The sequence below is a fragment of the Bufo bufo genome, chromosome 2 (assembly GCF_905171765.1).
Source record: "Bufo bufo chromosome 2, aBufBuf1.1, whole genome shotgun sequence".
In the NCBI taxonomy this organism is placed as follows: Eukaryota; Metazoa; Chordata; class Amphibia; order Anura; family Bufonidae; genus Bufo; species Bufo bufo.
In genome coordinates this window covers 419,522,594-419,538,996 of record NC_053390.1, presented here as the reverse complement: position 1 = coordinate 419,538,996, position 16,403 = coordinate 419,522,594, and the positions used below count along the sequence as shown (strand labels likewise).

The window sequence follows — 16,403 nt, the reverse complement described above, 5'->3', positions numbered from 1 at the left end:
TTTCTGTAGTGGTGTTGGTCCTTCATGCTGCTCTATTTTGTCCTGCATTTTAGCCAGAATCTGCAACAGTAGCCCCCATTGGAAACTCCACCACGGATGTGAACCTAGCCTAAGCAGAACTTGTTTGGTTTTCCCCATATTTGACATACACTTTGTAGAATTTATTTTGACTTATATGTTATTTTTACTGCCAGCTGCGATATTGAGCAATGGGACTCTGATGATCCTGTACCACGCTCTGAACTTCTCAAGAAGGTTGTTGGAATTCAGGGATTGTACTGTCTCTTGACCGAGAAGATTGACAAGGAGTTACTAGATGCTGCAGGTAGGATTTTTGTTAATGCCCTTTCCTTGGAAGATGGTGGGATTAAAGCCTAACAACATGTTATGACATCTACAGTCAGGTCCATAAATATTGGGACATAGACACAATTGTAACATTTTTGGCTCTATACCCCACCACAATGGATTTTAAATGAAACAAACAAGATGTGCTTTACCTGCAGACTGCCAGCTTTAATTTGAGGGTCTTTATATCCAAATCAGGTAAACGGTGTAGGAATTACAACAGTTTGCATATGTTCCTCTTGTATTATCTGTAACATTGCCAAGACTGATCCATCTGAACTCCATTAAAAGTCAATGGAGGATGGATCCGTTTTCTATTGTGGCAGAGAAAACGGATCCGTCCCCATTGACTTGCATTGTGGGTCATGATGGATCCGCCTTGCTCCGCATCCCAGAACGGAAAGCAAACCGCAGCATGCTGCGGTTTGCTCTCCGGTATGGGAACACAACCAAATAGAACGGATTGCATTTTGGAGCATTCCATTCTGTTCTGTTACGTTTTGTCCCTATTGACAATAAATGTGGATAAAACTGAAGCTTTTTTTTCCCTGTATTGAGACCCTATGATGACCGAAATTTTAAAAAGTTATGGTTATTGGAATGTGGGGAGGAGAAATCAAAAATGCAAAAACGAAAATAGGCCCGGTTCTTAAGGGGTTAATTCACTACTTAAATCTGAAAATACTGATGACAAAGGGCTCATGCACATGGCCATATGTATTTTGCTGTCCGCAAAACACCACGGATCAGCAAAAAAACTGATGACATCCATGTGATGTCCGTGTTGCATCTTTTTTTTTTGCGGATCCATTGTACCAATGCCTGTCCTTGTCCGCAAAATGGACAAAAATAGGACATGTTCTATTTTTTGCGGAACGGACATGCGGACATATGGACATCAAATGCACACTAAGTCATTTCCGTTTTTTAAATGAATGGCTCCGTATATGGACCTGTAAAAAAATGGAACGGAAGAAAAATACTTTCGTGTGCGTGAGCCTGTTCTATTTTTTTGCACAACAGACATGGCTTCTGTGCGAGGTTACAATCTGCAATGAGGACATGTAAATAGTGGCTGCCTAAATTCATTTTCATACAGTAGCAGGGAATTTTCCTGATGGAGTACGTTGCAAATCAGCCTCTGAGTATACTACACAGTGTAACTCACTGTCTCCCAAGAAGATGGGGCAACGTCCTTGACTAGAGTTAGCAATGTATTGCAGAGTGACTCTGCAAACAGGATTACTGTCAGTATACCTGATGGTCTGGGGCAATTAAAGGGTTAATGGTGGTTTAGGGCAGTCAAATGGTTAAAGTTAAGGTATCAGGACTTGGCTATCTCCAGCTAGTCCCATAGAGAATGAATAGAGTGGCAGGGGCATGCTCGATCTGCCAATCCATTAGAAGAGGGGAATGGGACACCGATTCTCAGGATCGGTGGGGGGCCCACCAGTTGGATCCCAACTGATTATTTCGTTATCCCCTATCATCCCTAAGGGGATAACTTAAAAAACTTGGCACAACTCCTTTAAACTTAAGTCAGTGCTTTACTTCAACAGGTCCAAACTTAAAAGTTATCAGCACCATGTCTGTGGGATATGACCATTTGTCATTGGATGAAATTAAAAAAAGGTAAGATTTTCAATATATGGAAATATTTGAAATTATTGTGTGGATGCAATAATCAAGATGAACATTTTTGAATTTAGGCTGCTTTCAAACAGTATTCGGTCAATGTTCGATCAGTGATTGTGAGCTAAAACCAGAAGCAGAGCCTACACAGACATAAGGGAAAGATCTGCACCTGTTCTGTGTTTTTTACCCACACCTGGTTTTGGCTCAGAATCACTGATAAAAATCACTGATCAAACACTGACTGTGGGAAAGCAGCCTTAGGCCTCATGCACACGACCGTTGTGTGCATCCGTGGCCGTTGTGCCGTTTTCCGTTTTTTTTCGCGGATCATTGACTTTCAATGGGTCCGTGGAAAAATCGGAAAATGCACCGTTTTGCAGCCGAGACCGTGATCCGTGTATCCTGTCCGTCAAAAAAATATGACCTGTCCTATTTTTTTGACGGACAACGGTTCACGGACCCATTCAAGTCAATGGGTCCGTGAAAGAACACGGATGCACACAAGATTGGCATCCGTGTCCGTGATCCGTGGCCGTAGGTTACTTTCATACAGACGGATCCAAAGATCCGTCTGCATAAAAGCTTTTTCAGATCTAAGTTTTCACTTCGTGAAAACTCAGATCCGACAGTATATTCTAACACAGAAGCGTTCCCATGGTGATGGGGACGCTTCTAGTTAGAATACACTACAAACTGTGTACAAGACTGCCCCCTGCTGCCTGGCAGCACCCGATCTCTTACAGGGGGCTGTGATCAGCACAATTAACCCCTTCAGGTGCGGCACCTGAAGGGGTTAATTGTACTATCATATCCCCCTGTAAGAGATCAGGGCTGCCAGGCAGCAGGGGGCAGACCCCCCCCTCCCCAGTTTGAATATCATTGGTGGCCAGTGCGGCCCCCCCCCTCTATTGTAATAATAGGTTGGTGGCCAGTGCGGCCCCCCCCTCCCTCTATTGTAATAATTCGTTGGTGGCACAGTGTGCGCCCCGCATCGGCCCCCCCCTCCCTCTATAGCATTAACAACACTGGTGGCCAGTGTGCGGCCTCCCATCCCCCCCCCATCATTGGTGGCAGCGGAGTTCCGATCGGAGTCCCAGTTTAATCGCTGGGACTCCGATCGGTAACCATGGCAACCAGGACGCTACTACAGTCCTGGTTGCCATGGTTACTTAGCAATAGTACAATAGTAGAAGATTCATACTTACCTGCTGCTGGCTGCTGCGATGTTCGTGTCCGGCCGGGAGCTCCACCTACTGGTAAGTGACAGGTCTGTGCGGCGCATTGCTAAATGAACTGTCACTTACCAGTAGGAGGAGCTCCCGGCCGGACACAGACATCGCAGCTCCCAGGTAAGTATGAATCTTTTACTATTGTACTATTGCTAGTAACCCGCTGCCACCAATGATCGGGGGGGGGGGAGATGGGAGGCCGCACACTGGCCACCAATGTTGTTAATGCTATAGAGGGAGGGGGGGCCGATGGGGGGCGCACACTGTGCCACCAATGATTTATTACAATAGAGGGAGGAAGGGGGGGGGCGCACACTGTGCCACCAACGATTTATTACAATAGAGGGAGGAAGGGGGGGGGGGCGCACACTGTGCCACCAACGATTTATTACAATAGAGGGAGGAAGGGGGGGGGCGCACACTGTGCCACCAACGAATTATACAATAGAGGGAGGAAGGGGGGGGGGCCGCACTGGCCACCAATGATATTCAAACTGGGGAGGGGGGGGGTCTGCCCCCTGCTGCCTGGCAGCCCTGATCTCTTACAGGGGGATATGATAGTACAATTAACCCCTTCAGGTGCGGCACCTGAGGGGTTAATTGTGCTGATCACGGCCCCCTGTAAGAGATCGGATGCTGCTAGGCAGCAGGGGGCAGTCATGTACACAGTTTGTAGTATATTCTAACTAGAAGCGTCCCCATCACCATGGGAATGCCTCTGTGTTAGAATATACTGTCGGAAATGAGGTTTCACGATCTAACTCATATCCGACAGTATATTCTAACATAGAGGCGTTCCCATGGTGATGGGGACGCTTCAAGTTATAATATACCATCGGATTGGAGAAAACTCCGATCCGATGGTATAAAAGGGACTCCAGACTTTACATTGAAAGCCAATAGGGACGGATCCGTTTGAAATGGCACCATATTGTGTCAACGTCAAACGGATCCGTCCCCATTGACTTGCATTGTAATTCAGGACGGATCCGTTTGGCTCCGCACGGCCAGGCGGACACCAAAACGACTTTTTTTTTCATGTCCGTGGATCCTCCAAAAATCAAGGAAGACCCACGGACGAAAAAGCGGTCACGGATCACGGGAAAACGGAACCCCGTTTTGCGGACCGCAAAAAAATACGGTCGTGTGCATGAGGCCTTAGACGGTTTTGATACATTAGGCTAAACGTGTTCCATGCTGCAGTAATTAAAGGGAACCTGTCATCAACTTTATGCTGCACATACTAATGGAAGCATAAAGTAGAGACAGGCGAGTTGATTTCATCGGTCTGTCATTTATAAGTTATAAGTAAGTGGTTGCTGATAACCAACATCACAATCATTGCAGACTGGGCCTGGAAAAGAGTCAAGGCCACCTGAGAAGAGTCATGGTTACTCATGAAGTCCTGCTCTCCCTGCCCACCTGCTGATGACTGACAGTCTTAAACCTAGTTTTCTCTTTCTCTCTAGGAGACAACTGCCAATCATCAGCAGGGGGGAGGGGAGAGTAGGAGATTAGGAATAACCATGACTCTTCTCAGGTAGGCCTTTTCAAGGCCTGAAAATGCTTTATTATGTAAAACTGAAACAAACAAACAAAGAAAGTAGACATATTTGATATCATTGTGTCCGTAACAGCCTGCTTTATAAAAATAGCACATGATCTACCCTGTCAGATTAATGTTATAAAAAATAAAATCGGCGCCATTTTTTTGTTACCTTGCCTCACAAAAAACGTAATATAGAGCAATTAAAAATCATATGTACTCCAAAATAGTACCAATAAAACTGGCACCTTATCCTCTAGTTTCCAAAATGGGGTCACTTTTTGGGAGTTTCTACTGTAAGGGTGCATCAGCGGAGCTTCAAATGGGACATGACATCTAAAAACCAGTCCAGCAAAATCTGCCTTCAAAAAACCATACAGCGCTCCTTTTCTTCTGCGCCCTGCTGTGTGCCCTTAAATCAGTTTATGAGCACATGTGGGGTGTTTCTGTAAACCGCAGAATCAGGGTAATGAATATTGAGTTTTGTTTGGCTGTTAACCCTTGATGTGTTAAAGAAAAAAATGGATTAAAATGGAAAATCGGCCAAAAAAGTGAAATTTAGAAATGTAATCTCCATTTTCCTTTAATTCTTGTGGAACACCTAAAGGGTTAACAATGTTTGTAAAATCAGTTTTGAGTAACTTGAGGGGTGTAGTTTCTACAATGGGGTCATTTATGGGGGGTTTCTACTATGTAAGTCCCACAAAGTAACTTCAGACCTGAACTGGTCCTTAAAAAATGGGTTTTGGAAATTTTCTTAAAAATAAAATGACATTTACAAAATGATGCCAACATAAAGTAGACATATGGGGAATTTTAAGTAATAAATATTTTATGAGGTATCACTTTATGTTTTAAAAGCAGAGAAATAAAAATTTAGAAAATTGCTAATTTTTCAAAATTTTTGTTAAATTTGGGATTTTTTCATAAATAAAGGTGAAATACAGTACAGACCAAAAGTTTGGACACACCTTCTCATTCAAAGAGTTTTCTTTATTTTCATGACTATGAAAATTGTAGATTCACACTGAAGGCATCAAAACTACGAACATGTGGAATTATATACATAACAAACAAGTGTGAATCAACTGAAAATATGTCATATTCTAGGTTCTTCAAAGTAGCCACCTTTTTCTTTGATTACTGCTTTGCACACTCTTGGCATTCTCTTGATGAGCTTCAAGAGGTAGTCCCCTGAAATGGTTTTCACTTCACAGGTGTGCCCTGTCAGGTTTAATAAGTGGGATTTCTTGCCTTATAAATGGGGTTGGGACCATCAGTTGCGTTGAGGAGAAGTCAGGTGGATACACAGCTGATAGTCCTACTGAATAGACTGTTAGAATTTGTATTATGGCAAGAAAAAAGCAGCTAAGTAAAGAAAAACGAGTGGCCATCATTACTTTAAGAAATGAAGGTCAGTCAGTCAGCCGAAAAATTGGGAAAACTTTGAAAGTAAGGGCTATTTGACCATGAAGGAGAGTGATGGGATGCTGCGCCAGATGACCTGGCCTCCACAGTCACCGGACCTGAACCCAATCGAGATGGTTTGGGGTGAGCTGGACCGCAGAGTGAAGGCAAAAGGGCCAACAAGTGCTAAGCATCTCTGGGAACTCCTTCAAGACTGTTGGAAGACCATTTCAGGGGACTACCTCTTGAAGCTCATCAAGAGAATGCCAAGAGTGTACAAAGCAGTAATCAAAGCAAAAGGTGGCTACTTTGAAGAACCTAGAATATTACATATTTTCAGTTGTTTCACACTTGTTTGTTATGTATATAATTCCACGTGTTAATTCATAGTTTTGATGCCTTCATAGTCATGAAAATAAAGAAAACTCTTTGAATGAGAAGGTGTGTCCAAACTTTTGGTCTGTACTGTATATTGACTCAAATTTATGACTGTCATGAAGTACAATGTGTCACGAGAAAAAGTTATTACCACATTACGTGACACATGTCACATTTGGAAAAAATGGCCTGGCAGCGGACAGGAGGGTGAAAACTGGCCCGAGGTAGAAGGAGTTAAACATGTTGTTTTGTTTAGCCTCTCCAGCTTCTTTGTTTCACAGTACATAGCCAGCTGCAGAATGCTTTTCCTGGTAAAATCCATCAGACCAGTTGTCTGACGGCTCTTTCTCCAGTCCCTCCCTTTCCTTTTCTAAACAATCTCTTAAGTTGATTTATGGCCCAATCAAAGTCATTTAATATATTAGAAGGCACATGGCTTTTACTGAATAAAATCATTTTGTTCTTACAGATACTCTTGACACCAGGAAAACACAGCATTATAGAAAAATCTGTTCCTCGTTATGTCTTAAGGACCCTTTACACAGGCCGACAACTGAACAGATCATTGCTAACCAGCATTACTAGTAACGCTCGTTAGCGATGATCTGGCGGTGTAAATGCACGGCGATTAGCCGATGAACGAGCAAGACGCTCATTCATAGGGTAATTGTAACTCTTGTGCAGCACAAAAGATCATCTTTTCCCAGTAGGAGATCGTGCTGTGTAAGGGTCCATTCACACGTCCGTATGTGTTTTGCGGATCTGCAAAACACGGACACAGGTAATGTGCGGTCCGCATTTTCCGGACCGCACATCGCCGGAACTCTCATAGAAAATGCCTTTTCTTGTCCTCAATTGAAAATGAATGGGTCTGCAACTGTTCCGCATAATTGCGGAACGGATGCGGACTCATTTTGTGGACGTGTGAATGGACCCTTAACACGATCTGCTGCTGGGAAACAATCAGACAGTATTGGGAAGAGCAATAGCATTAGTGATCGCTCCTCCCCATACTTTGGAGGAGATTGGTACATGTAAATGCAGCAGTCTCCACATACATTAGGATTTTTTAACCACCTGCCATCTGGGCCATTTGCCCCCTTCCTGACCAGGCCAAATTTTGCAAAACTGACATATCTCACTTTATGTGGTAATAACTTTGGAACGCCTTTATTTATCCAAGTCATTCAGAGATTGTTTTCTCATGACACATTGTACTTCATGATAGTCATAAATTTGAGTCAAAATATTTCACCTTTATTTATGAAAAAATCCCAAATTTACCCAAAAATTTAAAAAAATTCGCAATTTTCTAAATTTCAATTTCTCTGCTTTTAAAACAGAAAGTGATACCTCATAAAATATTTATTACTTAACATTCCCCATATGTCTACTTTATGTTGGCATCATTTTGGAAATGTCATTTTATTTTTTTAGGACGTTAGAAGGCTTAGAAGTTTAGAAGCAATTCTTCAAATTTTTAAGAAAATTGCCAAAACCCACTTTTTAAGGACCAGTTCAGGTCTGAAGTCACTTTGTGGGGCCTACATAGTGGATACCCCCATAAATGACCCCATTGTAGAAACTACACCCCTCAAGGTATTCAAAACCGATTTTACAAACTTTGTTAACCCTTTAGGCGTTCCACAAGAATTAAAGGAAAATGGAGATCAAATTTTTAAATTTCACTTTTTTGGCAGATTTTCCATTTTAATCAATTTTTTTCTTTAACACATCGATGGTTAACAGCCAAACAAAACTCAATATTTATTACCCAGATTCTGCGGTTTACAGAAACACCCCACATGTGGTCATAAACTGCTGTATGGGCACACGGCAGGGTGCAGAAGAAAAGGAACTCCACATGGTTTTTAGATGCCATGTCCCATTTGAAGCCCCCTGATGCACCCTTACAGTAGAAACTCCCAAGAAGTGATCCCATTTTGGAAACTAGGGGATAAGCTGCCAGTTTTATTAGTACTATTTTTGGGTACATATAATTTTTTGATCATTCATTATAACACTTTATGGGGCAAGGTGACCAAAAAATTGGTTGTTTTAGCACAGTTTCTATTTATTTATTTTTACAGCGTTCACCTGAGGGGTTCAGTCAAGTGACATTTTTATAGAGCAGATTGTTACGGACGTGGCGATACCTAATATGTATACTTTTTCTCATTTATTAAAGTTTTACACAATAATAGCATTTTTGAAACAAAAAAATTATGTTTTAATGTGTCCATGTTCTGAGAGCTATAGTTTTTTTTATTTTTTGAGAGATTTTCTTATGTAGGAGTTCATTTTTTGCGGGATGAGGTGACGGTTTTATTGGTACTATTTTGTGGGACATACGCGTTTTTGATCACTTGGTGTTGCACCTTTTGTGATGCAAGGTGACAAAAATTGCTTGTTTTGACACAGTTTTTTTTTTTGTTTTTTTTACGGTGTTCACCCGAGGGGTTAGGTCATGTGATATTTTTATAGAGCTGGTTTTTACGGACGCGGCAATACCTAATATGTATACTTTTTTTTATTTGTTTCAATTTAACACAATAATAGCATTTTTGAAACAAAAAAACTGATGTTTTAGTGTCTCCATGTTCTAAAAGCTATAGTTTTTTTTATTTTTTGAGAGATTTTCTTATGTAGGGGCTCATTTTTTGCGGGATGAGGTGACGGTTTTATTGGTACCATTTTGTGGGACATACGCGTTTTTGACCACTTGGTGTTGCACCTTTTGTGATGCAAGGTGACAAAAATTGCTTGTTTTGACACAGTTTTTTTTTTTTTTTACGGTGTTCACCCGAGGGGTTAGGTCATGTGATATTTTTATAGAGCTGGTTTTTACGGACGCGGCAATACCAAATATGTCTATTTTATTTTATTTTTTCTATTTTTAACATTTTTTTTTCATTCCTTACTTGGGGACTTTTTTTTTTACATGTGAAACTTTTTTTTATTTTTTTATTTTCAACCTTTTATTTTTATTTTTTTTATTTTACACTTTTCGTCCCCCATAAGGTCATACAAGACCTCTGGGGGACATTTACTTCACTTTTTATTTTTTTTCACAGTTGATTTCTCCTGTAACTGGGGCTGACATAGTAGCCCCAGTTACAGGACAAATACACCCCTAGAGAGACTGTACAGCAGCAATCCAGCGCTGTACAGCCTCAGAGCAGGGCTTCCTTCTCTGCATACACAGATCTCGGTGAGCGCTGTGTCTGCAGCGATCCTGAAGGCAGGGACACCTGGGCACTGTGCCTGCCTCCTCTCTGGGTTGCCCTGCTGTCACTGACAGCGGGCAACCCGATCAGCAGCTGCACGATTAGCGTGCAGCTGCTATTTCTGAAAGGACGTTTTAAAACGTGCTTTCAGAAATAGAGGTCCACCCATAGGACGTTTATATCCTATGGGCGGACGTAAAGCGGTTAACTTAGATACTCTGTCACATTAATTTCAAAGGGAATTTTATCAACTAAAGAAAGTGACTTTTAAAAATACCTTTATTATAATGGAAAGGGTATAGGTATATATATACCATTAAATTGTGCACTGCAAATACTGGAATTTCTTTACAGGGAAGATTTAACCCCTATGAAGACATTCGTAGTGACAGGATAGATTCAAAGGGAGGGACCAAGGTCTTAACAAGAGGGCAGGGCAGACCAGACTTACCCTAGTTGCCCTATAGACTACTTAGCCCAGGGCAACCCCCTGATGGTGGAGGTTCCCTGTCCCCGAACCTAGTACTATCCGGTCCCTAATACACCCTGGCTGGGGAAGATATTTACATATAGAGTGTCAATGGTTATCCCAATGAATGGATGCCACTGACACTCTCTCAAAGGAGAAACAAAGTCCCGACGTATTTCACCTAGAACCTTCTAGGTTCATCAGGGGGTGATCTCAATACAAAAACAGATAAACCAATTGAGATACTAAGTGTGATACTTAGCTCCATGCAGGATGCAATGAAGGGTTTTGTGGACCACCGGGAATAGGTCTCCTCCACCAGCAATCAGAAGATTGTCAGGAAGGAACGCTTCCTTCCAGACAATCTGCTAGATCGCCGTCCCGTGTAAAGGGACCATTAGGAACACTCTCTAATTTGTGTATAAGGGTGCTGTCACAAAGCAGTTGTGATACTGTTGAAAACTGAGTGCAGTTGACTTCAGCATTCAGAGAGACATTTGTTATGACCAGCTTGTTACTTGGCCCCTGTGCACATTATGGCCCCTGTGCAGATCCGTACATCAGAACTATAATCTACCCCAGAAAGGGAACTAGTGTACATTTCAGGTATAATCTATACCAGTTTACTGGTATTGATTATAATAAATGTACCTGGCTGGGTATGCCTGGTTCTGTACCACCCACTCCCCAGCCTGTTCTGCCCACTTTTTGGAAAGATGGCACCAATATTGTGGCATTAGGGGTTGATAAATGCCCCCCACAATGTCTACAAAATCTGTAATACACACTGTAAGTGGGAATTTATCACGTCCTGCTTTCCCGAATTCTGGCTTTGAAAAGTTACAATAAAGGGATTTCTGACTTTTTGGGCTTACTTAAAGGGGTTATCTGGGTTCAGAGCTGAACCCAGACATACCCTTATTTTCACCCAGGCAGCCCCCCTGAGGCTAGCATCGAAGCATCTCATGCTAAATCGTGCATGGCAAGGTCTCTTTTGTTTTCAATAACACACCTGGCAGTGTGTTCGGTGACGTCACCAGCTCTGATGGGCGGGCTTTAGCGCTAAATCCCGCCCATCAGTGCCGGTGACATCACCGGGCTTCCTGGCAGCCCCATGGAGAGCCCCGGTATGACACCGGATCTCCAAAAAATGCCTTTGTCCTGCGCGATTTAGCGCAGGGCAAAGGAGAGCATCGGAGCCTAAACTGCTCTAATGCTCAAGTCACGAGGGCTGCCGGGGTGAAAATGGAGGTATGTCCGGGTTCAGCTCTGAACCCGGACAACCCCTTTAAGCAAAAAATTTTAATTTGCAAATTTGCTAATTTTTATACCACTCACTCCAGTTGTGAAAAGTAGGTGGAAAAGTGAGTGTGGTTAGCTATGTTAATTAGCTTCGCTCCAGATTTATCACTGAGACATATTTAGAAGTCTCAAACTCCCTCCAGTGGTGTGGGGGGGATTTACCAAATTTAACAAAAATGCAACATTGTATACCAAAGCAGACTCAAACAAAACTGACTTCAAATATTATCATCATGATAAATTCCCCCAAAGGCAGTGTGGATGTGATGAACTGTTAGTACAGTTACTGCATGTTTTGAGTTTGGTTCCCAAAAAAAAGTGAACACAACTTTTCTTTATAATGCTCCATTTAAGACCCACTTCAGGTTCTAAAGAAGACTGCAAAAACACAGGGTGATGGGCTATAAATGAAAGTCCCTTTTTTAAATCATTCCAAGGGTAAAAAAAAAAAAACACCAAAGAGTTTTTAAAAAAAAAGTCAAAGAGGTTTAATTAGCACATATTAAAAAATCATTAGATTTTTTTTTAAAGGGTTAATGTGAATGAGTGATACAGAAGTCCTCTTTCACACATCAGTGCATCATAGACATTAATGTGTGTATAACACATCAGTGATTTTCTATGGACTGTGGGTCTCTGGTGACACCATGGCCTATTTTGTCTGTGATTACGGATCCCTCACACACATTATAGTCTATGGGTCTGTGAAAACCATGTACACAACACAGATGCCGTCTGTGTTTGGTCCATGGTTGTCATGGACCATTGATAGGAGATTCTCTGGAAACTAATTTTCATCCTAGCAGTGTCCATAGAATATGGATGATACACGGAGGGCAAAAAACAGACACACAAACCAATCATGTATTCTTCACGGACATCTTCACAGATGAACCACTGTCTGTCTTGTCACAGATGTCATCACAGACATGGACGGGTGAATGAGGCCTTAGTCAACATGTTAGGAAGCCACTTTCTCTGTCTCCCTGCATTCTTTGGCCTTGCAGTTATATCGCTATTGGTGTACAGTTCTGTCGAATGTGCATTCGGAATTGCAGTTTTATTTTTATAGAATTCACAAAACCTGTCTACACTTAGGCAGCTTGCTGGTATAGAAGAACATAAAGAAGAACAACCAGAAAGCATTATCTTGAGATGATCATGTTTAATTATTTATTAGAATTAGGACAAGATAAGTGTTTGTGGTTTTTCTGTCATATTATTTTAATATTATTTTCATTGGAGAACATACAAAACAGACCATACATAATACTGCACAGTATAAGCAGCATATCAAAACAGATAAAAAATAATACAAATATGGGAGCTCACCGGAATATAGCTCAGCCTGCTATACCACCTAGCTAACTCAGTAAAATATGTAATAATTGGCCGGCTCTTCATCAACAATGTACTAACATTTAATCACAAGCATATAAATATATAACATACATATAACCCAGATAAAACACAAATAACTAAAATCTGTTGAAAATAGACTCTGTATATACTGTTATTTATCATACTATAAAATATAGTCACGGTCCCCTGTTCATTGACAGTGTGGAGCTCTCACTCTGTCAGAAAGTATTTGTGTTACACAGCAATAATCGCAAATATTAGCAAGGTATCTTGTTTGTGTTCTTTAATTGGAGATCACATTCGATTGGCCACAATCTTATTGTGGCTGTTTTAAAACTTGCAAAGTCACCAATTGTCATATAAAGCACGTAGTTGTTATCATAAATTCCTATTGTTGTTGTTCATTGGCACAGTTCCATAACTGGTGTAGATGATAATATCTGATCTGATCTGATATCTGGTCTGGGAGGCTACCAAGAGGCCTACAGCATCATTAAAGGAGCTGCAGGAATATCTGGTAAGTACTGGCTGTGTGGTACATGTGACAACAATCTCCTGTATTCTTCATATGTCTGGGCTTTTGGGTAGAGTGGCAAGACGAAAGCCTTTTCTTACGAAGAAAAACATCCAAGCCAGGCTACATTTTGTAAAAACACATCTGAAGTCTCCCAAAAGCATGTGGGAAAAGGTGTTTTGGTCTGATGAAACCAAGATTGAACTTTTTGGCCATAATTCCAAAAGATATGTTTGGTGCAAAAACAACACTGCACATCACCAAAAGAACACCATACCCACAGTGAAGCATGGTGGTGGCAGCGTCATGCTTTGGGGCTGTTTTTCTTCAGCTGGAACTGGGGCCTTAGTTAAGCTAGAGGAAATTATGAACAGTTTCAAATACCAGTCAATATTGGCACAAAATCTTCAGGCTTCTGCTAGAAAGCTGAACATGAAGAGGAACTTCATCTTTCAGCATGACAACGACCCAAAGCATACATCCAAATCAACAAAGGAATGGCTTCACCAGAAGAAGATTAAAGTTTTGGAATGGCCCAGCCAGAGTCCAGACCTGAATCCGATTGAAAATCTGTGGGGTGATCTGACGAGGGCTGTGCACAGGAGATGCCCTCGCAATCTGACAGATTTGGAGTGTTTTGCAAAGAAGAATGGGCAAATCTTGCCAAGTCAAAATGTGAGTTGCTGTAATAAAATCAAAAGGTGCTTCAACAAAGTATTAGTTTAACCACTTACCGTCACGCTAACGCCTAAAGGCGTCATTTCTGCGGCGCTGCCAGGTCACACTAACGCCAATAGGCGTCATCTCGCGTGAGCCGAGATTTCCTGTGAACGCGCGCACACAGGCGCGCGCGCTCACAGGAACGGAAGGTAAGAGAGTTGATCTCCAGCCTGCCAGCGGCGATCGTTCGCTGGCAGGCTGGAGATGTGTTTTTTTTAACCCCTAACAGGTATATTAGACGCTGTTTTGATAACAGCGTCTAATATACCTGCTACCTGGTCCTCTGGTGGTCCCCTTTGTTAGGATCGACCACCAGAGGACACAGGTAGCTCAGTAAAGTAGCACCAAGTACCACTACACTACACCCCCCCCCCCGTCACTTATTAACCCCTTATTAGCCCCTGATCACCCCATATAGACTCCCTGATCACCCCCCTGTCATTGATTACCCCCCTGTCATTGATCAACCCCCTGTAAAGCTCCATTCAGACGTCCGCATGATTTTTACGGATCCACTGATAGATGGATCGGATCCGCAAAACGCATCCGGACGTCTGAATGAAGCCTTACAGGGGCGTGATCAATGACTGTGGTGATCACCCCATATAGACTCCCTGATCACCCCCCTGTCATTGATTACACCCCTGTCATTGATCACCCCCCTGTAAAGCTCCATTCAGACGTCCGCATGATTTTTACGGATGCACTGATAGATGGATCCGATCCGCAAAACGCATCCGGACGTCTGAATGAAGCCTTACAGGGGCATGATCAATGACTGTGGTGATCACCCCATATAGACTCCCTGATCACCCCCCTGTAAAGCTCCATTCAGATGTCCGCATGATTTTTACGGATGCACTGATAGATGGATCCGATCCGCAAAACGCATCCGGACGTCTGAATGAAGCCTTACAGGGGCATGATCAATGACTGTGGTGATCACCCCATATAGACTCCCTGATCACCCCCCTGTAAAGCTCCATTCAGATGTCCGCATGATTTTTACGGATGCACTGATAGATGGATCCGATCCGCAAAACGCATCCGGACGTCTGAATGAAGCCTTACAGGGGCATGATCAATGACTGTGGTGATCACCCCATATAGACTCCCTGATCACCCCCCTGTAAAGCTCCATTCAGATATCCGCATGATTTTTACGGATGCACTGATAGATGGATCGGATCCGCAAAACGCATCCGGACGTCTGAATGAAGCCTTACAGGGGCATGATCAATGACTGTGGTGATCACCCCCCTGTCATTGATTACCCCCCTGTAAAGCTCCATTCAGATGTCCGCATGATTTTTACGGATGCACTGATAGATGGATCGGATCCGCAAAACGCATCCGGACGTCTGAATGAAGCCTTACAGGGGCGTGATCAATGACTGTGGTGATCACCCCATATAGACTCCCTGATCACCCCCCTGTCATTGATTACCCCCCTGTCATTGATTACCCCCCTGTAAAGCTCCATTCAGACGTCCGCATAATTTTTACGGATCCACTGATAGATGGATCGGATCCGCAAAACGCATCCGGACGTCTGAATGAAGCCTTACAGGCGCGTGATCAATGACTGTGGTGATCACCCCATATAGACTCCCTGATCACCCCCCTGTCATTGATTACCCCCCTGTAAAGCTCCATTCAGACGTCCGCATGATTTTTACGGATCCACTGATAGATGGATCGGATCCGCAAAACGCATCCGGACGTCTGAATGAAGCCTTACAGGGGCATGATCAATGACTGTGGTGATCACCCCATATAGACTCCCTGATCACCCCCCTGTCATTGATTACCCCCCTGTAAAGCTCCATTCAGATGTCCGCATGATTTTTACGGATGCACTGATAGATGGATCGGATCCGCAAAACGCATACGGACGTCTGAATGAAGCCTTACAGGGGCATGATCAATGACTGTGGTGATCACCCCATATAGACTCCCTGATCACCCCCGTCATTGATCACCCCCCCTGTCATTGATCACCCCCCTGTCATTGATCAACCCCCTGTCATTGATCAACCCCCTGTCATTGATCACCCCCCTGTCATTGATCACCCCTCTGTAAGGCTCCATTCAGACATTTTTTTGGCCCAAGTTAGCGGAATTATTATTTTTTTTTTTCTTACAAAGTCTCATATTCCACTAACTTGTGTCAAAAAATAAAATCTCACATGAACTCACCATACCCCTCACGGAAACCAAATGCGTAAAATTTTTTAGACATTTATATTCCAGACTTCTTCTCACG

General features: G+C 42.7%; 1 protein-coding gene across 1 annotated transcript in view; it reads left to right on the top strand.

The window, feature by feature from the left end:
- The window catches only part of LOC120989324 (glyoxylate reductase/hydroxypyruvate reductase-like), a 79,782-nt gene that overhangs the window by 19,957 nt on the left and 43,422 nt on the right, over positions 1-16,403 (top strand). Inside the window, exons 2-3 of the mRNA XM_040417357.1 lie at positions 195-325; positions 1,908-1,980. Of these exons, the coding sequence (XP_040273291.1) occupies positions 195-325; positions 1,908-1,980 (204 nt within the window). The remainder of the gene's footprint in view (positions 1-194; positions 326-1,907; positions 1,981-16,403) is intronic.